This window comes from Alligator mississippiensis, chromosome 1 (assembly GCF_030867095.1).
Source record: "Alligator mississippiensis isolate rAllMis1 chromosome 1, rAllMis1, whole genome shotgun sequence".
In the NCBI taxonomy this organism is placed as follows: domain Eukaryota; kingdom Metazoa; phylum Chordata; order Crocodylia; family Alligatoridae; genus Alligator; species Alligator mississippiensis.
This window is the reverse complement of record NC_081824.1, coordinates 413522501-413549827: the sequence shown is the minus strand read 5'-3', so window position 1 is coordinate 413549827 and position 27327 is coordinate 413522501. Positions and strand designations below refer to the sequence as shown.

Genomic DNA, 27327 nt, shown 5'->3' with positions numbered 1-27327 from the left:
ATGGGATAATGGGGGGGGTCAGAGAGACCTGTTGCAGTACTACATGCAATTGTCTACATGTTATTTGTGGCAATACACAAGTTCCTATTTGAAAAAGGAACATTTTGTAGCAGATCCACCTTGTTTGTAGTGTTCTAAACAGCCTGAACGTATACGGATGCTTGCTTTTTGTAGCGCTATAAAGGCATAGATTGTGCTAAAAAAGGCATATATAGTGCTAAAAAGTAGAACATCTATGGCAGAGGGTGTCTTTCCCTTAGGATATTTTCTTAACTGTAGCTCTCTGCCTAATGAAACAAAAACAGAGGTAACCAGGAAAACTTTTTAAAAGCTATTTTATTTATCCTGAAAGGAGTGAAACTGATTAGTTGTACAAAATAATATCATACACATAATGTAAAAGTTTTGGTCTGTCTGAACAAAGAAAAAGTACATTGTCATAGTAAACAAATGATAGCCTGTCTAGATACAGCACTGCAACACAGTACTCCTTGCAGTTCTCTAGCCAGCAAGTATTAAAATTTGCAACTGCTACTATGAAACTTAAAGTCAGTGTACCTCACTTTCACATAACATATTCTGCCTGTAAAGGAAGTGAGAAAAAGAAACATTCCTCTAATACTTCTGCATGTTTTTTAGTAGCGCAGCTGAAAGCATGTTTGAGCTTAAAACTGAGGGCAACTACATCTTATATCAAAATGTACCTATTCCCAAATCAATGTATTGTTGTGGTGTTTAAAACTGCTTGACTAGTAGAGTTAGAGTGACACAAATTGACCTTCAGGAGGAAAAAAAAACAGCAAAAGTTTAAATACTACAATTAAGTACCTTCTATTTTCTAAATAAATTACCTATACAAGAGGTTTTAAAACATGGTTGTGTAATAAAACAGCTTTTTTTTCCCCCTATTATAGCTGCTTAAAAATCAAGCAGTTGCATAAAACTAAGTCTCTGTTAAAAAAAAGAATGGATAATTTTGAGGAAGGCAGTCATCGATTTTTTTCTTTTTTTTAAGACTGCTGTAAGGAAAATCGTGCCTTTGATAAATGGCTTTTCTACAATCCCTTTGTACTGGCAACAACCCTGCAACAGAACAGGTCATTTAAGAATAGAATTGGGGGGAAGGTTTTCCAATTCGCCTGAGCAATTCATAAATAGCCTTAAAAGTTGTGCCTCTTTTATGACTAAAGACGATTTGACCAGGTTTCCAAACCAAGTCCTTGATGATAGGCTTGATCTAAATATGGATTTGGCTCCACCACAAATCCCACTGAGCTCAATAGTGGCTGCAGGTGCATAGTACCTTCACAAATCCGGCATTTCTACATGAGAGGCCAGCTGGAGGCACTGAGGTTTATGTTATTTAAACTATGGATCTGTTTTCATTTCTTAGCATATCCAGTTTTGCTAAATCGGGGAAATGAGTATTTTAAAGCTCACAGCAAGAACCTCCCACTGGAGCTTTCCATGTATTAGGTACTGGCAATTCATGTATATTTCTTGATTTTTCAGGATCCAGAAAAATTAAAAAGTGCACTTTTGAATATTTTATACCTGGTGTAAAAGTATCTGTTCCTTGAACAGATTTACCCCCTCTTGGTAATTCGCACACAGTAAGGTCCAACCTGACTATAGCAGATAACCAAGAGCACACCTTCCTACCCAAAACTGAGGACAGGTGGGGGTGGGGTAGTAGTTGGAAGTGGCAAGCATCTGAGGTACGGATCATCTGTTTCAGTAGTACGACTACAGGATGATTTTTCACTTCGCTTTGTTGTACTTACAATAAGGACTTAATCTTGCAAACAGTTATGACTACCTGTATAGTTAAATAAATGAACTTTGCTTGGTATTTATATACAGAGTCAGAAAGCTTTGCAGTACCTGGCCCCCAATTCTCAAAATATGCAAAATAGTGCATCAAATTCCAATATTAAAATGAAACCTAATGAACAAAAAAATTAGTGCATTTCAAATCATTCTATCTAACATGAAACATCTTTATTTTAGAAGGGATTAATTGAAGTAGACTGAATTGACATTAAACCAAAAACGTTGCAACAAGAAGCTGAGAAACTCTTTCAAGCTTGCTGATGTAAAAAATCCTCAAAAAATATAAATAAACTCAGTGACTTATGTTGTGGACATGCTACATATAGGACAAAGTAATGGGAAAAACAGTTAAAAGTAAAAAAAGAAAGCCAACTTTTGAAACTGGAGCAGGTAATTAAAAAAAGCTACTAAAAACAAAACTAAATGATGGTAGCTGGAAACAAAGACCAATGAGAGAGGTGTGCAGTGATGCACAGGGGCCTGAGAAGATGCTCACTTTTCTTCACTGGCTGAGGTATCGGTTCCATCGTTCAGTTTTTGCTTTTGCATTCTCGTTCGAGTAGATGCTGGAGAAAAAAAAAGGGAGACGCCTTCACTTTACCACCCTTTGGAACAAAGCAACGCATGCCGATCATGTCAAAGAACGTAAGAGTTGCGCAGAAAATTTCACTTTCAAACTGCTCGTTTTTCTAAATAACCAACTACCTCCTCATTTGAACCTACACGCTTCGTTGCAATTTATTTAGTAACCTGCCTTGGCATTTATTTTACAGCCTCAAAGGATAACTGCTTTCTGTCTACTTACATTAGCTCCCATGACTACAGAACCAAAACACATTTCTATTCCTTACTACTGAGGCCTCTCCACTGAACTCTGTGCTCGGGTTCTTTACTGGCACACAGGCAACTAATAACATCAATCAGTGGAGACCTCAGCTTCCTGTTCAAGGAATTCCTTCCTGGAGGACAACATACCATAGCAAAATTGTCACCATACTAGGACAGCCATTCCTAATCTCTGCAACTAGTACGCTTTCTTAATAATTTTTTATTTAAGCAAATGGAGAAATAAAACTCCAACACTGAGATACACGAGAAGTACATGAGGCTGGAGTTATATATTTATAAAGGAAATAATATACAACAATTACAACAATATGCAACAGTTATAACATCATCTTTGCCATCGATATAATGTTAATATTTGTTAAAATTCAAACAATCTGGCTAGAAACACTGGCTTACTAGTTGGTGACTATGTATTAGCTGGAACTGCCTTCACCTCTCTATATTTTAAGAAAATAAGAAATAAAGCAGATCTAGATTACCTTTGGTCTAATTAATACATCTACAACAATGTTTTGGTGCCTGTATATTCTTGTATACATTCTTGCCCTAAAATGTATTTACTACAGCCTCTACCCCCCCCTCCATTATTTATCCAGTTCCATTTCCTTCCTCCTAGGCTTGCCAAACAATCTAAAGCAGGAGCCCCTGAGCTGCAATTTAACCCCCCACCAGGCCACCATTGGACAGCCCTGTGATAATCTAAAATGATAGTACTTGTACTGAGAAGTGGCTGCCCATGTTAGTCTGAAGTCAGGCAGAAGGCAGGGCAGGCTGGCACCTTAGACTGACTTGTTCAGAAACTCATTTAGAGTTTCTGGCTGATGTCTTCATGATTCATTAACTGTCTTCATAACTCTTCTAATCTCTCAGTACTCCACGGGTAATAACCATCTTTTTTCCCTTCTGAATCATCTTGTTGTTTTACAAGATTAGGCTATCTGTTTAGCTAAACTTCCCTCTTTCTTAAGCTCCATCTAGTAACTGCTCTTTGCTTCTTGTTTTATAGCCCTCCTGCATTCCCTGAAGTGCCTGTTTTTCTGTACATAAGGGGTTAACGCATGCCATTCTTTTATCTGGTATTTAGCTTCTGCTGCACTTGCTTCTTCCCTAGACTTGAGGAATGGCACTTGATTTGCAAGTTATTTAAGTTTCTCAACTGGGGAAGAGTGTTCCCTCCCTGGGCTTACGGGAATACATTGATAGCTGTTTGGTGTCCCACTGATTTGACAAGACTGTTGCCACAGAATTGCATGAGGGTGCTGCCACAGGTCACCTTTAAACCATTCTCAATCTGTGGAACATCAAGCAGTGTTAAAGTCAGGACACTTTCAGAGCAGTCACAATGTTCAGACTTGTGTTCATACTTGTGTTCACACTTTCAGAGCAGTTAATATTCATCCTGAGGGTGCCCTTGAAGCATTTCCTCTGGCCCCCACATTCGTTTGTCCTTGGCTGAGTTGGGAGTACAACAGTTGTTTTGTACATCAGACATGCATACACTGCAGCTGAGGTTAAATAATCAACACTTCCATACTGGTGGTGGTAGCGTTGGTGAGGACATAAGTATTTGAGCAAAAATCCTCACACTTTATGCCAAGGATCTTCTGGAGGTAGGGCTGGTGAAGGCATTTCAGGCTTTTCAGGTGGTTCCTGTACGTCACCCAAGTTTCACAGCCATAGAACAGAGTGGGAGTTACCACAGCCTTATATAATAGGAGCCTGAACAAGTCCTAATGCCATGATCATTGAACGCACGATTGCACATTCTTCCAAAGGCAGAGCTAGCACATCGGATCCTAAACTAGATCTGCTTGTCAATGTTGGCCACCTTTGAGAGATGGTTGCCGAGGTATGCAAAGTGTTCAATGTTCTCCAGCTCCTGTCCATCAATGAGGATCTTTGCTGGGGGAGTTAACTGGCCTGGAGCAGGCTGGTGAAGTACCTTTGTCTTTCTGATGTTAAGGGTCAGTTCCAGGCACTGGTATGCTCAAGAGAAGCAGTTAAGGGTCGTTTGTAGGTCCTCCTCAGGATGTGCAATGACAGTACCAGTACAGGGGCCAGTAACACCCCCTGGGCTGTAGAGCCTGGGAGGGTGGGAACTTGTCAGGGATAGAGGAGCTGGGAGCCATGAACCCCAGGATGCTGGATGACTACAAATTGGCCACTTTATCACTGTGGAGCAGACTAGCAATACCCTAACTTGAGCTAAAGAGAATGGCGCAACTTTAGCCTGAAGTGGCATAACTTTAAGGTGCTTAGAGAATACTTAGCAGTTTAACACCCTTTCATGTGTGGATGGCTCCCATTTAAGTAGCTTTAGAATGGTTTGCAAGTCACCTAAAACACCAACATCAGGCAGGCTACTAAGCTCTGTGCTTTGGCACATCTGATACTTTTGGGGTGTGGTGGTGGTAATAGGAAGGCACTGAAGAGCAGAGTCTTCATTTAGTTCCTACAACAGTGGTTCTCAACATTTTCAGGCTCAAGGCACCTCTCAAAAAGGTGCCCCTCAGTGTTCACTCATTTTTTGACTACTGAAAAATAAAAGAGCAAGACTTGTCTGTTGCAAAATGCTCAAAACATCAGAACGTTTTTAATGCCATGGATTCTTATTTGAAATGTATGTATTTATCTTATGAATCATGTTTGCACATTTACCAGGTTCAATGTTGTGTGGCACCCCAGTTTCGAATCACTGTCCTACAGGTTCCTGTCCAACTAGGGAGCCAGTTAAAAGAAAAACCGTCATGCCCCTATGGGGGGGAGAGGGTCTTCCACAGCTGGTTTTCCTTCAGGATTTCAACAACAGCTTGATCCAGAGGTGTAGCCAGCAGTGGATCCAGGATGGTTAAAAGGGAGATGAGGTGACAGCAGAGAGAGATCATTGCACATGCGTCTGACAGCCAAGATCAGAGCTCTCAGCAGTAAACTGGCAGCAAATGGATGTGCAACTGCACAACTCCCTGGGTCTGCCCCTGGGTGTAGCCAGAAAAAAAGACAGATCCATACTGGAATTTGATGAGGAAAGAGAAGAACCAGATGACAAGACATTACTGGCAAAAGCCCAAAACAGCATTTAGCAAATTAAGACTGATGCTTTAACTTACTCTCTGGCTTACAATGAAGCAAAGGGTGGATAGGGCTCTGAAATGAAGGACCCTCCTGTCCATACTGACTAACGGAAGGGAAGCCAGCCTGCATACAGGGTCAATGGGCACATCATCTGCAAAGGTTACTTGGGTCATGAGCAGTGGTGTAACTAGAGCAGTGGAAACAGGGCAACTGCCCTGGACATTGAATTGGTGGGGGAGGGGACAGGGGGAGAAGCAGCTGCTGCTGGCAGCTGTGCAATCACAAATCATGTACTAACCAGAAGTTGCTGCCCATGCTCCAGATACCCAGCTGCATCCCTACATTACTGGTAATGAGAAGGGTGTTCCTTTAAGAAAAATGCATCATGGATTAGGGTTTTCTGTGTCAGTTTGGGGACTGCTGGAGGCAGGGAGGAAAGGTGAGATGACATTCAGAGATCATCCCCCCAGACAGCTTCTATACAAAACCCTTTATAGCACAGTGTATGAACTGTAGTTGTCCATGTGACAGCCTTGCCTACCTACCCAACAGCTAAAACCATTTAATGAGGGCTGTTGCAGTATATTGCATGTTAGGTTTCCAGCATGTACTTTACTTTAAATTGTGTATTTATCTGCAAAACCAACACAGCTCCAAAAAACACCAGTGTGCAAGACTAATCTGTCAGACTGCAAGAACTGTTTAAGTGCCCACACATTGTTTAATATTTACTGAAGTGAGCACATATATTTCTGTAATTCACCTAGAAAGAGCAGATTCCTGTATATAGACCATTTCCAGATCAATTTAAATGTTGCATTTATCCACAAAAGAATTATGTTTGCCACTGGTAATTCATGCAGATATCCTGTCCGTTCTAGGTCAGATTAGTTCATGTTGTTATTATAGACAAGGTTGGAAGGTCTGAAAATGAAGTCAACACTTATTCCACTGCCATTGGAGCGTATGTCCTCCCCCCCTTAAGTCTCACACCAAAATTCCAGAAATCCACCAGGACAGTTCTGTTGTGGGTCCAGGGCTGTACCTGGTCTGATCCTTACCCTTAAGTCTGCCAACTGAATGCAGCTCCTCATAATAAATTCATCTGACAGAGAATCCTATAATATCTACCTCTTAATATTCCCTTCCAGTACAAAAAGAAATGATCTCAAAAGCCCCTCGCCAAATCAGTAGCAATATTTATTTCAAAAGCTTCAATCTAATTCCAATATTTAAGAGAAATGTCACATTAATTCACTGCTTTACACACAACGTTTTACAGGACATGCATACCACTTCACATTCTAGAAGGCAATTTCATATGGTATGGAGCCACCAAAAAAGTAACACAACAAATGTACCAACTACTATATTTACTTGGATACCAGCACACAAACCTGTCCCCTGAAACTTAGTCCTCCAAAACTGGGATGCGTCTTAAGGGGAAAGCTGATTTCTATGCTGGGATGAAAACATGGAAGACACGGGACTAGCTGGCAGTGGCTGTGTTTCTCTCCTGGCCAGAATGCAGCAGAGGCAAGTCAACTATTTGGCATTAGAGCTTGAGCTTTAACCCTCACAGCCACCACCAAAATTGCAAGTAGCTTTTGCCTGAGAACCCAAAAGCTGCTGCCAATTCAGCAGCAGCTGTTGATAGTGTTAAAAATCTAGCTTTGGCCTGAGCAGCCAGTGGATGGTGAGTGAATTGAAAAGCAGACACTGCCCTTGCTCCATATAGTCAGTTTTCAGCTGTGTTTGGAAAATGTTTCTCTTCTTCTGCCTTCTCAAGACAAGTTACTTGTCTTATTTGAGAGTGTGTGGCATGTGAGAAAATATAGTAATTCCTGAAGTTGATGAAAGTGTCAGTGTTTAGCAAGACTATTCTTTAGAAGCTGCCAAAGAGTAAAAGGACTTTCTATAATCAATTCTATATTTTTATTAAAGTTGACAATACTTACTCATTTCTGCAAGCTTTTGTTGGAATTTGGACTCTCCTGGTAGATGTTTGCTGCATACAGAAAACATGTTATTGAAGCATTCTTTTTATTTTTGTCTAATTAATCTAACATAAAGACTAGTTAATTTACATCAGGGCTCTCACCTAACCTTAACTACCTTTCTTCTTATAAAGATGCAAGCCCAGGCCTGATGTTTTTTCTACTATATTAAACCAAATAAAAAAAAGTTACCAGATTTCTGATACTCTCATCTCCAATTTTGTTAAGCTCAACAGAAGCCAAGCAAGATGATGGTTTAATACTTAAGAGTTGCCATGTAAAGCTGCTCTTCCTACAGCTGGGAGTGGGAGCCTACTGCTCCTGACTCTGGAGGTTCAATCTGAGAGATATTGAGCTATCACTAAAAAAACTGAGTCTGCAAATTAAGAGAATTATGAAAGACATATGTTACAAGTGGCAACTTCTTTCCTTTCTGTTATTACGTTGACTTTCATGTCATAGGTTTTCAGAAACAAATGTGTCAACCATAAAGATTTCTAATCGTACACTCTGAAACTGGACTGATAAAATGAGAACTCTATGAAGAACTCTGAACTACTGAATTAAAGTCTGATCTTTTACACCTAGCACATATCCTAAGTGAATTCTAGAAGCCCCTCCTTTGCCAAATAAACCCATGCCTGGATGGTTAAACAACATCTATATCAGGGGTGGGCAAATACAGCCCATGGCACACTCCACTTCCTGGCAGCCCCTGTGGCAGTGGCTCCTTTTGGCGCTTGCCGCCAGACCCAGCCCTGCAATGTGGGCATCCAGTCCGATTGTCTCACACCCACTGCCAGGGATGGGACCCACACAGTCAGGGCCTGCGGCCATGTGGCTGGGACGGGGCTGCAGCCAGGAGCAAGATGGACAGGTGGGGTCAGGGGGAGCCCAGGATTTGGGGGCGGTGACAGCATAGGGCTGGGGGCAAGGCACAGTCACAATCCGCTCCCTGCACACCCCACCCGCAGAACTTGCACTCAGAGGGGCGAGGGGAAGTGGACTGCAGCTCTGCCCTGACCCCAGGCTGTCACTGCTCCACGATCACAGCCCCAGCTCTAGCCCCAGATGCAGCTCCCTGCCCACCTATGCGCCTTGCCCATGCAGCTCCTGGCCAGTTCCATGGAGACCCCAGGATTGCAGGGCTGTGACACCATGGGCCAGGACACAGCTCTGATTCTGCAGGCAGGAGGAAGCAGGGAGCACATCATGGCTCTGCCCCAGCCCTGCACTGTCACTGCCCCAAGATCCCAGGGGCTCCATGAAGACTGGCCAGGAGCCACATGGGCAGGGCGTGCAGCTGGGCAGGGATCTGCCTCCAGGAATCCTGGGGTGGTGACAGCATGGGGCCAGGGCAAGACCCACAATCTGCTTCCTGTATGCCCCTGCCTGCAAAACCCACGCTAGTCGCAGGGACATGGGGCAGCAATTGCGGCTCTACCCCAACCCCAGCCCAGTGCTGTCACTGACCCATGATCCTGGGGTCTCCCCAGCCCCACCTATCTCGCTCCCAGCTGCAGCCCAATCCCAGCCACATACACTGCCCACATGAGTCCCACCCCTGGTGGTAGATGCAGGGCAGACAGGCCTGGGTACCCAGGCAGTAAGGCTGGGTCCAGCAGCAGGAACCAAAGGAGCTGCCGCTGCTGGAAAATAGTCTGGCCACAGGCCAGATCCACCATTTTGCCTACTGCTGATCTATAGTCTCCTCCAGACAAATGGCCTGGGAAGGTACTAGGAGTCACTGAGCCACTATTTCCCCTATACTTAAAATAACAAAAATTTAAGAATTAATGATGCCAGCCAGCATGCAGACAGATACGTTTCCCCTTTTTTAAGATTTAATAAAGCATCCCTTTGTCCTAGAAACCTATCTGTCTGTGGTACAAAACTACAAATAATGAGGCCATGACTAGACTGATTTACTCAAATGAGATCTGCAGTTGTCACGGGCAAGTGGCATCAGCCCCATATTCAGACACTATGTTCTTTTGTGGGAAGACTGCAATAGATGACTTAAATCACTATTTGTAGTCTTGTTAGTTCTTTGTAAAAAATAAGAGGAAAACGGATCTTTCCAGGAATGGAGAGGTTTTGAATACTGGAGTAACAAAGAGAAAACAATCTGGATCCTCTAACGGTTTGGCTCCTGAGGTGTACAGGAGTAAAGTAAGATTCCCCCAGTAAGGGCCAAAATTAAATAGAATTTTCCTGTTTTGTTTTATTGTACACTGCTTCACTTTATCTTTTATACCATTATATACTATGTTTTGCTTTAATTTAGTGTAAACTGGCAGAATGGATAATCTTATGCATGTTTTAGCAAAAATTATAATTATGTTTTATTATATTTTATTTTTATCGCTCATTTTATTGTATTGTTTTGGCAAAAGCTGTAAATAAACTACTACTACTACATGTAATTTCATGACAAGCTAAGAACTGGGTCCTACCTTCCATCTGCTTCATCTTGTCCCTCTATGTCAAAGCGCAGTCTTTTCAGCGGCTTGGGAGCACTGCTTACTTCTGCACTGCGTTTCAGCTGACGGTCACTGCTACACACCATCTGGTTTATTTTTTGAAACTTCTCTGAAGTCTGGGATTACAAGACAACCATAAAAACAACATTCCTGGTTAACTCTGATGTAAGCTGCGCTTTCTAGACTACCAGCCAAAAAATTAATTTCAGGTTTTAGAAACTCTTTTGAAGTCTCCCCCAAATACCCATAAGAAAATACGGAACCTTTTTAAGTCAACATATGTGAGAGAATTTAGCAAAGTGCCACTGCAATGTTCATGTTTACAAATGACATAAAACACATTAAGATGAAGCAAGGACACAGGCCAGTTTTACAAGTTAAGAAGATGTATATGCTTTCTATAGTTATTTTTATATAAAAAACGTGATAGTAGTAAACAAAACATGGCTACATCACTTCAAAACTATTAGAGAACAAACTTACCCCAAATGTTTCACCAATTGACACCAAGATTCTGCCAGAACAAACAAAAAGAGGAAAAATCTTTAAGATGAGGCCTTATTTAGCAGTGAAGAGATGGAAGCATTCACAATCTAGCATGAAACAGCCCGTGCCTTCAAGATGCCCAGATGACCTCCATCCACAGCTGCTGAAAGAATTGGCCAGTGTCATAGCTGAGCCACTTGGCACAGCTGCTCGAGCACTTGTGGTGCTCCGGCCAGGTCCCTGAGGACTGGAGAAGGGCCAATGTGGTGCCCGTTTTCAAGAAAGGGAGAAGGGATGACATTAACTAAAGAACACACTCTCTCTCTCTCAACATATTATGCATATAAAGAGAGCAATACATTCATCACCAATGATATAAGCCTCCTCTTAAACTGAATATTTTTAGAAAGGCCTGAAAAGATCTAGATGGACCAAGAGAGCCATCTTGAAAGACAGAGAAGGAAAATTGTGGCATCGAAAGAAGCAGAGACCCATTTAGTTTATCCCTAATTTTGACAGGAACACCCTTTTTCAGTAGATGTGTGCCCCAGACATGCTCTCCCTTTAATCATTACCTGCAGATGTTTGCTAATAAAATCAGAGCAGGAATTCAACCTAAAATATACAAATATCATTGTAATTTTTTCAGTGACCATACCCAATTCAACCTGTGCCAAACCTGCTTACAAGGGAGCCATGATGCTGTTCACTAAGCGCTTGCTTCAGATAACACGTTATTTCAGAAACAAATATATGTAAATCAAAAAAGATTTCTAATCATACACTCTGAAACTGGACAGATAAAATGAGCTCTATTAAGAACCCTGAACTACTGGATGAAAATTAGGTCTTTTACACCTACTTTTACATACCCTAAGAAGTGAGCAACTTAACAGGTAAATCAAATGAGGTGCATCTAAGAGATTGTTTTGATTCATACTCAACACTTCTTCAAATGGAGTGCCAACAAAAATATGCTAGGCTCAATCTGTGAATCAAGGTTATAATATAGGGCTCAAACTCTGAACCAGAAGACAGACACTGAGATTTGTAAGACAGACAAATCACACTGAATGATTACTTGATTTGCTTGTATTAAATATCTGAACATTACTCTCAATTGCTCAAAGAATGTCTGTGACCAACCTGGATTTTGGTGTCATTTTTGTGGGTGACAGCAGCCCCTCAGAGACTTTGTAGGGACTCTTCAAGGGTGAGATGTAGATGTTATTTCCAGCAGGGACACGGAGAGGGGAATTAGAAAACTTGTAAGGGCTTCGAGGAATATGTGGGATAGGGGATAAGGTAGGAGGCTGTAACAAAAGTAATCGGATATTTAATAGTAGCGCTAAGATTTTTTTTGTCAATTTGGCTAAATGATTCACTTTAACTACAATTATAGAGATCAATTGACTTACCCTATTGGAGGCATATTGCAATATATTCGTTTTCAATTTCTGCATAAACACTAAATTGTAGAAGACTATAATGGAGTCATATTGTCCTTCCCTGATCAGAACACGCTTAAAAGTCTACACAAGGGTGGGGGGGAAAAAAAAAAAACATACTGAAAAAAGCAAATCTCTGAAATTATTTTACAGTCCATTCCATCACAGCACGACATACATTAATACTGGCCAAACATTTGAAGAGGTTGCATTTTGTGTACTAGCCATTAATGGCACTGTTTAAGTCTTGCTTGTACTCAGGTTTTATACAGATTTAAGGACAGCAGCAAAAAAACCCCCTGATTTAGTCAAACCTGCGCAATCCTTTACAATTATAATCTTATAAGAACTTTAACCACAGGAGGGGGTGGCACCAACAGTTTTCCTTTATCATATTAATTATTCAGATTTATCAGACTTTTTAATTTATCAAATTAAGGATTGGGGCAAGAACTGAGTATGGACTAATCCTTAAAAGCACTGATTCTCAATTAAGGTGCCATGACCCGAGATCCTTTCAGGACTGCCATGCACTGTTTGCACACCTAAATATGTGTAGCACAATTCACAAGATAAACCCAGGGATTTCAAATAGGAATCCAGTGTTAAAAACATTCTAAATTGTTGTGGTCTTTCTGAGCTCTCTACAACAAAAGAATTGGTCTATTATTTTTCTGCAGTCAAAAATTAAGTGAAAAATAGAGCTGGCATTTTCCAAAGGGTGCCCTAAGTCTAGAGGGCCATGTTGAGTCTAGGTTGAGAACCACTGATCTAAGGTAATTAGGTAGACTAATGCTTTGACTATAAGTAAGTTTATACAAATAAAATAATCTGCTATGCATCTGTATTTTTTATATTTTAGAACAAATAAAAATATCTTTGCTCTCTACCCAGTCTTGTTTTATAGGATTCCCTTCAGTTGCTCAAGTAAGATTCTCAGATGCATATAATGAAAGATTCACCTCAGGCTTCTGCTGGTTCCTGACTAGCTGTTTGGGCAAATTTAACTATATTTTTATTCTGTCATTTCCTTATGCATTACTGATGGACAAGCCAAATGCTGTTTCCTTTCTCAAGCCAGTAATCAATTAAATTATTTTCAGAAGTCAGAAGAGTCAAGTATGACCAGTGAACAGATAGATACAAGGCATGTACTGAAAACAAACAAGTTTTGAATCTAGAAGTGCAGAAATCACTCATTGTTGCAACAGCTAATGCAACAATCAGCACTTAGACCTGCATTGTCAGATGAGCACTGACAGAATCAGGTCACCTGCACACAGGCAATTTCTCTACAAAATAAGGCAATCTAGTTTGAACATGGGTGAGGAATCCAGATTGTTCTTTTTATCACAGTTCTATCAGTTACTCATAGTCTATCTTGAGCAAGTCACTTCTCCTGTGCCTGTCACCACTTTGAAAGTATAACACACCACATGAGTACTTCTTAATCATCACGTACAAAAACGACAGCAAAAGAACACTAACGTTGCACTCATATAATCTAGTGGTTGCATTTCCTAACATATCAACCATGTCTAAGCAGGTAGGGGCTAATCTTTCACTGATTGCAATGGCAGCAAGGCATATAACCAAATTAGGCATTTTTGAAAACCCTGCCTGGTGCCTATCTGCATCTACTGGGGGAGGTAAGTCTCTTTGTAAATCTCATGCTTAGGCCTTATTTCACAGCTAAGTAATATTTTTCAACAGCTGAGCACCTTAAAAAAAACTGGCTTGCTTTTTATAGAGGCATTATCGGTTACCCAAACTTCTAATGCAACCTGAAGAGCTGGTTAGCCGCATTAGTCTGAAATCAGGCAGAAGGCAGGGCAGGGCAGGGCAGCACCTTTAGAGATTAACCAACTCTCTGAACCAGTTAGTCTCCAAATGCCACCCTGACCTGCCTTCTGGTTTATGCGAGCTAAGTAAATCATTTTTCTAAGATGCTTCTGCATCTGGAGGGTCATTCACACATTACTGTAATCATTTATGGAAGGCAAATACCAAAACACTTTCCCTACCTCTTGACTGGTATTGGTGAGCTCCTTGTATGCTGAAACAATGATTTTAAATCTGAGATCTATGTTCTTGACTTTGCATATGCCATACATAGAACACATCATGATCTATTAAAGAAACAACAAAGCAATGGTCAGAAATGCAGGAAATGTTTTCCATGTTTCCTTTTAAGAAACAACACCTTTCTTCCCCTGATATTCTTTCACAGGCTTACTAATTTTTTCTTTTGATATGCTTCCAGGTCCCAGTGAGGTCAATGGGAGTTCTGTTACTGACTTAATTGAAGTCAGGATTTCACCAATGCCATTGGGAAATGAAAGTAAGGCTCAGTAGTTCCAAGATTCTTACTACCAGGGGTAGATCTAAATGGGTTGGCAGGGGTGGGGTGCTGTGCTGCGGTCCCCCCATCCTTTCAAAGTGTAGCACAGGTGACCTCTCCCTACCCCCTAACAGTGGAGAACACCCAGGCAACAGGAGGACTGGTGGGGACGAAGCAGGTCTAGGATGGGGTGCTGCCTGCTGTCGGGGTCTCTGGCTGAACCCAGCAGCCCACTCAGCTGTTTCCCACAGCTGGAGTCCCTGGGTTGGTAGGGGACATCAGGGAACCTGGTAGGGAGCAGGTATATATATATATATATATATATATATATATATATATATATATATATACATACACATACACACACACAGGAAAAGGGGCCACTGCCCATGCTATATCCCTGCTTAAGCCCAACACCTGATGCAGCCTCTCCCCTGAAGCTGGAACCTCCAGGTTGGTAGAGCACACCAGGGGAACAGGTACAGAAAGGGGGGACCCACCTGCTGGTGCCACTTCCCAGCTGACTCAGAGCTGCTCCTGACCCGCTTGAGCCACCAGCTGCAGGAAGCAACTGCAAAGGGTACGAGGCTCAGCCATGAACAGTGGTAGCAGAGCCATGAACAGTAGTAGCAGTAGCTGGGTCCCCCCTTCCAGAGCCTGCTTTCAGGTCACCAGATAGGGCAGGGTAGTAAGCAGGTGCAGGAAAGAGAGGGCCTGCCCCCTGCTGCCAATGTCTGAGGTCAAGCCCAGCACACTATGCAGCTACAACCCATGGCTGGAGTCAGGTAAGAATAGCTCTGGGACTCCCCTTGCCCCAGGGTCAGCTGAGGACAGCAGCAGCAGTGGGCAGGTCCCTCATTCTTGCACTTGCTCCCTGTCTGCTCTCTTGCTTGCTCCCCATCCAACTGCGCTTTGGCCCCATCCCCGCATGGTCAAAAGGAATGGCATCCTATTAAATCCTAGGCCAACTCACACTTATTACTCAGACTGATCAATGATCTACCTCGTACTGAACTCCAAGAGAAAAAAAATATAGGCAAACCAGGATTTCTTTCTTTTTTTGAGGACATTTAGTAAACCAATATGAAACCTAAATATGAACTTGGAAGATAAGGAATAACAAACTGCATTTTTAGCACAAAACCACAATTAAGGGGGTTTGTGGATCAGTTACCATTCTGTCTTCCCAGGCAAAAATTCATATTCTTACAGTAATCTTTGGCTTCTACTCTCTAATTTGACAATATTTAAGTGGTGTGTGTTGTATCTTGGACAGTATAGCATAATGAACTGTAGTACTACACAATAAATTGCAAAACTGCATCAATGCACTATATTTAACTCATTTCTGCTTTGCATAAACTACTTTAATAGGAGATAAAGCTCATACTTTAATTTTAAATAATTAAAAAAAGATAAATCAACCATTAAGCAAACCCTTTTTTTGGAAAAGTATTTCTCATTTTTATATGTTACCTGGTCTAAGTGCCTGTCTCTCATAAGTTCATATTCATTTTGCAGCGTGTGCTGAAAAAGGGTCCAGATCAAGTGTTCCAGTTCAGGGTGTTCAGAGAGAAGCCGAAAGCACAGGGTATTCAATCGAAGATATGCCAGCCGATATACTTGTGAAGAGACAAAAAATTAATCATGCTGGGAACAGAAAACTTTCATATACCCATTATTAAGAGAGCATCCCTGTAATGGCTGTACCAGATAGTGAAAACCATTTACAGAAACTAACTCACATTCCTCTTTTAGGTCAGAGATGAAACTTTCATGCTTTTATGACTGGGGAACCTGGGTTTAGTCCCTAGTGATAACAGATGAGGGAGACAGTTATATATGCAAAGAGTGTGATCTGTAATTGTACTGCTGCTACACTGAAGGGTTCAATATACAGACTTTACTCATAGCCATTACAGATTAGAAACAGAAAGACCTGGTTGACAATATTATTTCATCACGGAGTTTGGGATTTTCCTTATATTACCTGATTACACTTAGTTTCTATGGTATTAAAATGTTTCTGTATAAACACGCAGTTTGTGCTTTGAGATTTCATAACAGTTGGTTTATAGGAATTTTCAATATGAATTAACATTTAAATAATTATACTTTATTAGATAAAAATGCATTTTACAAGTACTGCATTATAACTCAAACCTTATGTATTCTTTCAATTTCATAATATATGACTGCTGACAGATGTGGGGTGGGGTTGGGGAGAACAGACAACAATTTACCAGAAGAGGAATCATGTCAGTTTGATCTGGCTCCCCAGGTCTAATAAATGATTCAATCAGCTATTAGATAAAAGTGCCAAAAAGCCCCACTGAAGCACATGAACTATACAGATGCTGGATGAGCCGGGTCAAAATGATGCAATTCCTCTTCTCGGCACGCACTGTGCTCGGCACATGGGTGCATTGAGCTGAAAGTAAAGCACTGTTTCCTTCCCACCCCACATCTGTAAGCAGCCCATATGTCTGTTCATAAATTAATTTTTATGTCCGCGTACGTGTATATCCTATACACTATTCCATTGTAATTATTTTTATTAATATCCTTCTTAATGAAATGACAACAGCTCACAGTTAGTGCAGTACTTTGTATTTGTATTATGTTCTTATTACAGTTCCCCGATATATATTTTAGGACTATTAAAAAAAGAAGAAAAAAGAAAAGAAAAAACCCAAGAAACAGTTAATGAAAGATGACTTTGACATGTTTATGCATATAGAATGTTTCCCTTACTTAATGGAGCCTACAAACCTTTTTTGTAAAATAGGGAGAGGGAGGTAGATTTCTGTGGTTTCTGAGTCTGGGGGGTCACAGCCAACTGAGCATCTGTAGGAGGAGTACAGTTTAAGTGAACTGTAGATCCTTTTTTCTTAGGTGATCTCACAGGAGAAAGATACCTGCATATATAGAATAGATAAATATGAATACTGAAATGAAAGCCAGAAAGATATTTATTTACTACTTTTCTGTTCTAAGTAATTTTGAATACAAAATACATGTATATGCTCTGACACTCCTCCAGTGGAGTGGAAAAAAGTGGTTTCTCATTGAAATAGGTCACTCATAACAACATAAAACAAAAGTTAAAAAATTGTTGGAACATTTAGTTGTATTCCCCCTTCCCTGTAGTCCAGAGAAAGGAGCTGAGGAAACAGTGCCGTGTTCCCAAGAGGCCTGAGCAAATCACAGCTCACAGACAAAGCTTTTCTTTGATCTCTCAAGCTGGTGGCTGCAGCCTCTTCTTCTAAGCCTCATTGTGCAGCCATAAGTAGAGAATGCTCCTCTGCCACATTCAAGTGAGGCTAGTGACTAGGAAATTGCTAGGTGGGGAGAAATACTAGTGCTGATGCTGAGGAGGAACTGGAACAGCACACATTGTTTGTGGCATCACAAAACTTGACAGTAAGTTCCAGATAAAAATTTAAGAAAGAGAGTTGTATCCATAACAAGGCAGATGGGGTCATGCCACAGACCATAATGCTTTTAGAGAAATCTTAACCCACAGAAGTAAGATTAAAAGTATTTTTTTATATAGAGTTTGGAAAAAAAAATATTGAAGATTTGGCTAGGCATGACTCATTTTCACTACATGCTACTTTTGCTGCTATTCATGTCAGCTGTAACTTTAGCATCAAAGTCTAACAAGAAAAACAGCAGAATATAATAAATACATGGTTTTAAATACTGTGGAAGAAATTAATTCCACACTGCATTAAATGTCCATCATGCAGTCCATCATCCATACTTACAGGTCTGCAGCAGTGTGATTATGCTGGAGAGGCAGGTTTAGAGTGCAAGTGGGTTCAGGCTGATCAACCTGACCTTCTCTTTCCTTTGACTGCTTGATAAGATCAAATAAAGGTGAATCCTAGAAAGAAAGTCACAGTAAAGTTTCACTTGAGACTGAAGGCAAAAAACAAACAATCCTGGTATAAAATTGTTATATCTATATTTTTAAAATCCACTTTGAAATAAACAAATCAGTATTTTGTTTGTCCATAGGAAGCAATAAAATTGCTAAGATGCTCTAATACACGGATAGACAACCCCTGGCACAGGTGGCAGCATGGCACGCGTGCCACAGGGCAGACAGCTGGGAAGGGATGGGCGCTGCGCTGCCACAACAAGCATCAGATCCCTCACGGCTCCCCCACTGTCTGCTCCTGACACGCCAACATCTTGCAAGTTGATATCGCAGGTGTTTTTGGCATTCTGCCCAACACACTGCCAACCCCTGCTCTACATAATTTGTCAGTCAAGAATTAACTGACAAATTCTAAATAAATGTTAAATAGTCTTGTTAAAATTTCTCTGAGAAACAAGCCACCTGTCATTAGATTTTGAAGTCCACATTCAGAACCAAGACATATTTAGATGTTGGAAGTCTTAGTTTTTCTTGATACAGAAGTTTTTACAGAGAAGAGCAAAGAGAATCAGGAGTAGAGAGCATGCAAAGAAAAATGGCTATTAGTGTTCCCACAAAATAAGAAAATTGAATGAGATTTATCCCACGTTCACTACAATCAAATATTTTGCATATGAGGATGCATCCATTTAACCTGGATGACAGAACTCATTTAATCTTATACAATCCAGATTATTTTGTGGTGCTTGTTCCATGCCCTACTTCTGGCACTGGCCCTAGCTAGTTCATGAACTCTCTTCCTCCTCTTTAAACTCCAATTAGGATAGGAAAAGGAGGGTTTGATGGCTCTATGCTCCTTCAGTCTCTCTCTATATATCGCCCTGTTCCAGTCATGCCCCATAGGTCCATATGTTAGATACAGAAAGGTTCAAAAAGTATCAGGTTGCAACTCAAAGGCATTTAAAATCATTTTGATTTCAGATTGGCTACTAGAAGTGACAGATAAGCCTAGGGAATAGTAGCAGGAGAGTAAGGGCCCGTCCACACGAGCGTGTACGTGCCTCTTGCTCCACCTCAAACCCCTTTGAGGATATCCAGGGGTCTTAAAAAAAAAATAATAAAAAAAAAAATTGATGTTTAAAAAAGTGGTGCAGGGCACAGTCCCTGACCGTGCCCTGAGGCAACCAGAGGCTGGGCCCTCCATAGAGACGCTCTGGCTGCCAGAGCGTCTCTATGGTTGGCCCTTGCCCTGGTGATGAAACACGTGGCCGGCCAGGCCGCATGTTTCAGCACCAGGGCTCCGGTGCTGGCGAGTAAGGGGTCGGGGACCATGGGGGGGGGACCCCCGATGGCTCCACCCACTCCCCCAACCCCCCCCAAGGCCTCCAACCCCTGCCAGGGGCTGGCCCCTCCCACTTCCCAGCCCCCCCCACCCCTGACCCCTGCCCTGGCTGGCCCCATGCTCCCAAGCCCCCCCCATCCCTGTCCCCCACCCCATAGTTTAAAAAAACCAAAAAACAAACGAAAAACCCTCCAGCACTTACCGGCAGCTCAAACTGCCGTCTGGCTGACTGGAGCCCCACCCCAACAGTATGGGACAGGTTGATAGCCCCAGCAGCCCCAGCTGTCCCCCGCTGCCCGGGGGGCTCCCAGGTGGCCCTGGAGCCCCCCCCACCCTGCTTCTCAGGTAAACAGATTTTTTTTTCCATTTTTTTTCTGGGGTTTTTTATTTTTTTAAACTGATGGTGCCTGGAGTTGTGGGGGTAAGCCTTGGGGGCCTGCAGCAACTGGTGGGGGATGGGACCAGGTGGGGCATGTGGGTCTTGCAAGGGGGGTAGGTAGCCCCTGTGGGGGCCATTTGGCCAAACCCCCTGTTGGGGGGCCATACCCCTTGTTTCATAGATTCATAGATGTTAGGGTCGGAAGGGACCTCAATAGATCATCGAGTCCGACCCCCTGCATAGGCAGGAAAGAGTGCTGGGTCTAGATGACCCCAGCTAGATGCCTATCTAACCTCCTCTTGAAGACCCCCAGGGTAGGGGAGAGCACCACCTCCCTTGAGAGCCTGTTCCAGACTCTGGCCACTCTAACTGTGAAGAAGTTCTTCCTAATGTCCAGTCTAAATCTGCTCTCTGCTAGCTTATGGCCATTATTTCTTGTAACCCCCAGAGGCGCCTTGGTGAGTAAAGCCTCACCAATTCCCTTCTGTGCCCCCATGATGAACTTTATGCCCCCATGATGAACTTGTGTGGGGGTTGAAGCCCCTGTTGGGGGGCCATCGCCCTGTGGGAGTGCAGCAAAACATACATTCATGAAACATGTATTTAGAGTTCACTTTATTATTATGATAAGAGACTTACTTTAAAAACTGTAGATATATCAAGAAAACATTGCCCAACATTTTTACTTGTGGAGGAACATGGATTTGGGGGTATTTTAGAGAGTGACTTTGAGATTTTTTTTTAAATTGGGGATTTTTCAGTTTTCCAATAGGGAACACCAGAATTCCTGGTACGGAGGCCAGTGGCAGGACCCTGCCTGCTCAGAGCTGGCTCCTTGGACCCATCTGGCTGTGGCTGACCTCCTGACCAAAGGGGGCCAGGAGGACATGCTTTGACAGTTCAAAGGAGGCCACCAGACCTGGAACATCTTCCGGGTGATGGCTGGGCAGGGGACACACATGGCAGCAGTGCCGCACAGAGGCCAACCCTGCAACCGCAGTCCACTGGCAGCTGGCCCAGAGGGCAGATGCCTCTACTGGCTGTGCAGTCCCCATCCAGGTCTGGCAGGTGCACAGCAGGTCACAGCCAGGCAGCAGCCCTCACTGCCAGACTGCTGCAGTGGGTAGAGGGTGCAGGGAACTCTCAGGCTGTTTCAGGGAACTCTCAGGGCACAAGGGGTAGTGTCCCCAGGTACCAATTGGCTGGGCCCCAGAAGCTCCTGAGAGATAGTAGCCCTGAGCTACTTGCCAGGGCAGCTTTTTATACTGTTGGGGCCAGGACAGGGCAGCTTTTTATACTGCTGGGGACAGCACAGGTGCTGGCCCCGGGCTCTAGCTCCCCCTGGCTGCATATCTGGGAGGAGCCAGGCAGGGTTATTTTGCCCCAAATGGCACAATTTGCTCCATACCAAAGTGCATGTCCGAGCACGTGCACTGAAGCAAAAAGCCCCGGCTCAAATTTGCACCGCTTCTAATTGAGCTGCTGGAAGCGCACATTCTTGCATGTGTGAATGCGTCCTATAAGTGCAGTGGAGAAGCTGGCAGGGGCAATGTACAAATATTTATGGTATTCAACATTATTAAATAGCACAGTTTCCTAAAAGTCAGGACCTCATATTTTTCACGGTTTATTTTAGAAGCTGCAGGTAGAATTAGGTTGTAGTTGTGGTACTGCATGGAAAAGCAGTCTGGCTTTATACCTTTGAACTAGTTTGAAAATACAAACTTGCCCTTTTCATCTATTTCAGCAAGGTTTTCCCCATTAACAATAGCAATTGTTCTGAAGCCTGGCACCAAAAACTATAGAAACAGGAAGAACTTTTTTTAAAATTTAACATTAGACTGGATATTTCTGGTGAAAAAGCAGTTGTTAGTTAGTAAACAGGATAACCTAAAACTGAAACAGAAAATTAACACTCCCTAATCTGAAAAACACAAAAAAAATCAAGACAGAGGCTTGATTTTTGTTTAAATTCATTCTGAATGTGCCCTGTTTTGGATTACATGGAAAACATGGGGGAAAGAGTAATTTAAAGCAGTACAACTGACAAAGGGGTTTGTGAATCTATAACAATAAAAATATGAATGTTGTACTTTGTAGCTGCACATGCAAATGTAAAACAAACTTACTATTCAGCTCAGCACTGCAGGATGAAGGGAAGTTAAAACATTTTTTTAAAAAGCTAATGCTAGTATTGTCCCACCACCTACTTCCCTGCAGTCTAAAATGAAAATGCAGTGCTGCAAACTCTTATAACATTACTGTGAACTTTAGGATATGTGAGGGTTATTCTCTTTTCAGCACCTTGAGTCAAATGATTCAAGTGAGATTCTTTCCTTTAATATAAAAATAAAAAAACCTCATGGCTGTAGAGCCCATATTTTCGAGTTTTTTCCCCACGAAGTCTCAAAAAAAATAGGAAAAAAAAAAGCCACAGTAGCAATCATGAGACTTGAAAAATGGTAAAAGTCATGATTTCTCACAATACTGGAATTTTTAATGACTACAGTAGAGAAATGACAGTCACTGACTCATCATCATAACCACATCATTTGTTGGTTATACAAACATTTGCAACCTCATCGGCAGGCAGTTGGAGCTAGTTGCATGACTTCCCTCAGTAACTGAGGACCTGCATAACTCTATAACCCCCTAAGCTATTAATCTTCCTTAGCATGGTCAGGCATAGTTTCACTCTTTCACCCATTTCAAAGCTTAGTTCCTCCCAAGAGCCTCCAGATGACTTGGTCTTGTGTCTCAACAAAATCCAATTAAGTTGCTTTCCTTGAGCAATTACTGACTGTTTTTTTAAAACTTCCCCTCTTCAGTCAATTTATGTAACAGCTTCACTACTGAAAGAAACAGGCAGTTCCTGAAACATTCACTTCAGGTTCTCAGTATCTGTTATTAGAAAATATTTTTTGAGGAAACAGGATAGGGAGCATTTGAGGAAAAGGAGCTGATTTGCAGATAGAGGTTCAAGAGACAGAAGGACAATAAAAAGCAGGAAGAACAAATTTGAGTGAGAAATTTACTTTTCATGGTCAGCACATGGATCCAGGAGTTCCCAGCCCTGTCCCTGACCTTAAACATACACAAACATTTTTTTTTAAATGTTCTTTCCATTGCTATCACTAGATCATGTGTGTCAGGAGTTAATAAGAGTCATGGCCCATTGTACAGATAGTCTACTCAAATGTTGACACTTTGGCTTGCTCTATGGCACTGTTTCCCAAACTTAATACCTAGAGCACAGTGTTTTCTGGATTAAAACTGCCAGCACACTTCACTTTTACACCGAAACAGGGGATTGGTGAAAAGTGGGGGTGGCAGCATGAATGCAGTTTGCAGATGTCTGGTCTTGGTACAGTTCCCCAGCAGCTGGAAGCTACATGTAAGGCACAGCCAGGGAGCAACCCTGCTGGGGGAAGTGGCAGCAGCATGGGTATGGGGAAAGCCCTCCAGAGCAGAGACACTGTCAGGCTGAACTGGGGCAGGACCCTCTCTGACAGAGCATGGAGCCACTCCGCTGTGCATCCCAGGCCTGAAGGGGAGGAGGGGAAGGGAAGAAAGGGTCAAACCCTGTGCTGCTGGAAAGCCACAGGGTGCGGGCATGGCTGGGTCATGAAGAAGGGCACAGAAACAGTTGTTGGAGAGGGTTCCCCAAAGATAAGCATAGCAGGGGTAGAGGCTGGGTGAGAGGGCCCTCAGCTGCCCATGACTGACCAGATCTGGGAAGGGAGGGAAGGGGGTACGGATCTGTGCCCCTGCTGGGCAAGCAGGAGCAGAGTGCATGCAGAGCAGGGTGCAGCGCTGAGGTGTACCATGCAGCCATGTCTGTGGGATGCAGGCAGGCAGGGAGTGGTGGCAGCAATCTGTAGATGTCCAGTCCTGGTGCCACCACCACTTTTCCCAGCCCCCTCAGCCACCAGCTGCAACACACATGCAGCTGTCAGATGGGACAGGAGACCTGCACACTGCCACTGCTGTGCCCTGCTTGCACATCAAGGACACAGCCACACTCCACTCTGGTGTGCCCTGCTCTGAACAAATGCTGTGCCCCAGCTTAAAATACACTTGCCCTTCGGGAATCTCTGCTCTAAGATGTAGTGGATGCAGAGGTTAAAACATGCCATACACCAGCTATCTACACCAGGTCTGTCCAACTTGTGGCGTGTGTAGCCCCCGGCTAACCTTTCTGAAGTCAGACAGTCCTGATCTACATTATGGCTCCTAACAGGAGTTCAATCAACCCAGCCTTAGCAACAACAGGAAATATTTAAGAAATTCCTTTATTATAGACAAGGCTTCTGACTCACCATATGACCTTGGGCAAAGCACTTGACTAACTTCTGATTGCAGAATTATGAGCATTAAGGTTACACAAACCAGGAAGACACCCTGTGTGATATTTAGATTTGGGTTGAGTTTACAAGGCCAACAGTCAGAACAGACCATTTTCACTTGTAAACTGAGCAAATCTGAGATGGAGAGCCTTTGAGAGAAAGATAAGAAAGGTATCCCAGCAATGCAATTTTTCAAGTCAGATTTCCACTTATGCAAGTCAGATGCAGTAATGGCAGGCACAGGCAAAGATGACACTCTCATGAAAAACAGAATGCGTCAACTCTGGAAGTACACTGCAGAGACTTGCTTTTCCACTTCTTCCTCTACTACCGAGTATTTTTATTGAGTCATTTCCACTTAGAGGCTTAAGTTGTGTTCTTTATTTTTCAATAAATTAGTAATAAGCCACATGTCCTTCCTTTAGCAAAGGTGATCTTTTGAATGTTATGGGTGTGTCCAGACGAGTGTGGACATTTGGTTACCCAGGGACAAGTAGCAGCAGCGCATCTTGCACCACAGCTACTTATCCCCGGGGAAGGCCTGTACCATGCGTGCTTTGGCGCATGGCAAGTTACTCAAGGGGTGGTAGTGGAGGCTAGGGCCAGCACTATGCTGGCCCCAGTAGCCTTACCTGGGGTCCTGGGGGCCTCCTAGGGCTGCAGCTGTGGTGATTTTGCCAGGCGGAGACTGGCTGGCAGCCACAGTGCAGCTCTGGGTGGCCCAGGCCTACTTTTCAGTGCACTGCTCCGTTTTTTTGACACCGACTGATTGATTTAACTTCAATATAACAACATCCTAAAACTAGAGACATCTCTAATCAAACAAATGTCAGCTAGTTTTATAATCAAGGCATACAAACGAACTCTGTAACCCAGACTCAGCTTTATCTATTAGTAATATTTATTTAGTAACTTTTGTTTGTAAAGTAACTTTACACACATTATCTTTTCCAGATTTTATATTCTTTTCTCAAATATTTTAAACAGCATTTCAGGTCATTAGGTTCCCTTCATATGATTCTTATTGCATGAGTAAGGTTTCTTGCATTCTTATTTTTATTTTGAATGTATGAGTAAGGTTAGTGTTCAACAAAGTAAACTACTAATGGTTTTTGTTAGAAACATAGTACAAGTTTTATTTAATAAAACAAAATACCATGTTTCATCTAAGGATCTCAAAATCCCATTGTATTGATGTAGAAGCAGAGTCACAGATTAGTGCCCCTGACTTTGAGGGGCACACAGCAATTCACATTAGGAATACAACTCTGTTTAAACCTGAGTCCTCCCTCCCTCCTAACAGTCAGACATATCATAACAGTATTAGAGAGTTCAGAAACTGAAATTTAAGGGAAGAAGAGTACAATATATGCACTCTATAACACAATACTGAGGTTACTGCCAAACTACCTACATATTCTTTTAGGCAGTTTGGCAGAAACTACAGTATTAAGTGTGTAAAAGCTAGATATCAAAGTATTCAATTTATTTCATATTTTTGGGTTACCTAACTACTAAAAATTGAATATGTTCCTTTCATTCCAAGAAAAAAAAAAAAGGCCTGAAATTAAGAGCTTAAAAAAAAAAAGGCTCTTATGAAACTATAACTTTCTATTCTGCTCTACCAGAAGTGGGGATCCCTGTGGCAGTTCTAGAGGTTTGGAGCTTTCATTTTCATTTGCAAAAGCAGTTTTAAAAGCCTAAAGAAAATAACAGAATTCATAATTTTTAAATCAATGCAGACCTTCCAAAACAAAACCAACTGATACAAGAATGACTTCACTCTTCAAATCTAATAGCATTTTTATTTTTAAAAAGCCCCTGAAGATTAAAAACAACATTGTATTTTGGAATGCAAATGCAGTTCTCCTTTTAAAAAATTTAAGAGCACCCTGAAATGTGTGCATGTAAAATGTGATGCAATTAGAGCTTGTTTCCTAAAAAAGAAGTTTCAGAAAAAAGAACACCACAAGCAATATTTAGGGGTTATGTTATGTATGAATATCATCCAACATGTTTTAATCCTTTAGCTCAAAATGCACTGTTAAAAGGAATATGTATAAGCTGGATTGGTACTTTACCATCGTCAGAATTTCAGCCCCCTTTAACATTGAGCACAGTTGATTTATAAAACATAAAACTACCATAAAGCTATAAGGAAGAGCCTGTTTATAAAGAATTTTAATTCCTTCTACAGGAAATTACAGACCTGGCAGATGGGTAAAAATGAAAATTAGACAAAGCAGAATAGTGTTGATTATTAGTGGGGTTAACTGAAAGAAGTCTTCTTCAAGATTCCTTCCCCCCTTCACTCCCACACACTTATGCAAAGCATAAAGGGACTATTTCTGTGCAACATTCATAGGTTAATCTTAGGGGACCAGTGTTGAATTTGGTCATCCATGTTTGGGAAGTCAGAGGAAAAAGCACACCACTTTTCAGTAACCATCTGCTTTTCAGAAGAGTGTACTAGCATACTCTTTCACCCACTTCCTATCCACTTCAAACTTTGCATAGTTTGCATGCATAATCATTCAAGCAGGTGTGACATTTTCCTATCCATCTGGTAAGGTTTTAAAGATTAAATATAATTATTCTCAGTTATTACCAAGTTATTTCATATATTCCTATTTGAGCTGTTGTTCCAGCTTTTAAAAAAAATACATAAATTTCCTCCGACACAAAGTGAAAAAGAATGCTTTCTACTAGGTCTGTGCCAAGCTTCAGTCGCTGATTCGATTCAGTGTAGATTCAGCCCAATTCAGTGGCCAAATCTCCAAATCTGAATCAAATCAGAAGACCCATTAATCTCTCTGAATCGAATAGGAAGCTTCCGATTTGATTCAGAGAGATCAATTCAGACAG

General features: G+C 42.0%; 1 protein-coding gene across 2 annotated transcripts in view; it reads right to left on the bottom strand.

Moving 5' to 3' along the window:
- Positions 1 to 318: 318 nt before the first annotated feature.
- RB1 (RB transcriptional corepressor 1) overlaps positions 319 to 27327 on the bottom strand; it is a 133894-nt gene continuing 106885 nt past the window's right edge. For both annotated transcript variants that reach the window (XM_059729033.1, XM_059729058.1), the window contains 10 exons: positions 18280 to 18398; positions 17282 to 17427; positions 15986 to 16131; positions 14193 to 14297; positions 12139 to 12252; positions 11867 to 12033; positions 10718 to 10748; positions 10208 to 10350; positions 7713 to 7762; positions 319 to 2399 (listed from right to left, as the gene is read on the bottom strand). In XM_059729033.1, coding sequence (XP_059585016.1) covers positions 2326 to 2399; positions 7713 to 7762; positions 10208 to 10350; positions 10718 to 10748; positions 11867 to 12033; positions 12139 to 12252; positions 14193 to 14297; positions 15986 to 16131; positions 17282 to 17427; positions 18280 to 18398 — 1095 coding nt within the window. In that variant the 3' untranslated portion in view covers positions 319 to 2325. The remainder of the gene's footprint in view (positions 2400 to 7712; positions 7763 to 10207; positions 10351 to 10717; positions 10749 to 11866; positions 12034 to 12138; positions 12253 to 14192; positions 14298 to 15985; positions 16132 to 17281; positions 17428 to 18279; positions 18399 to 27327) is intronic.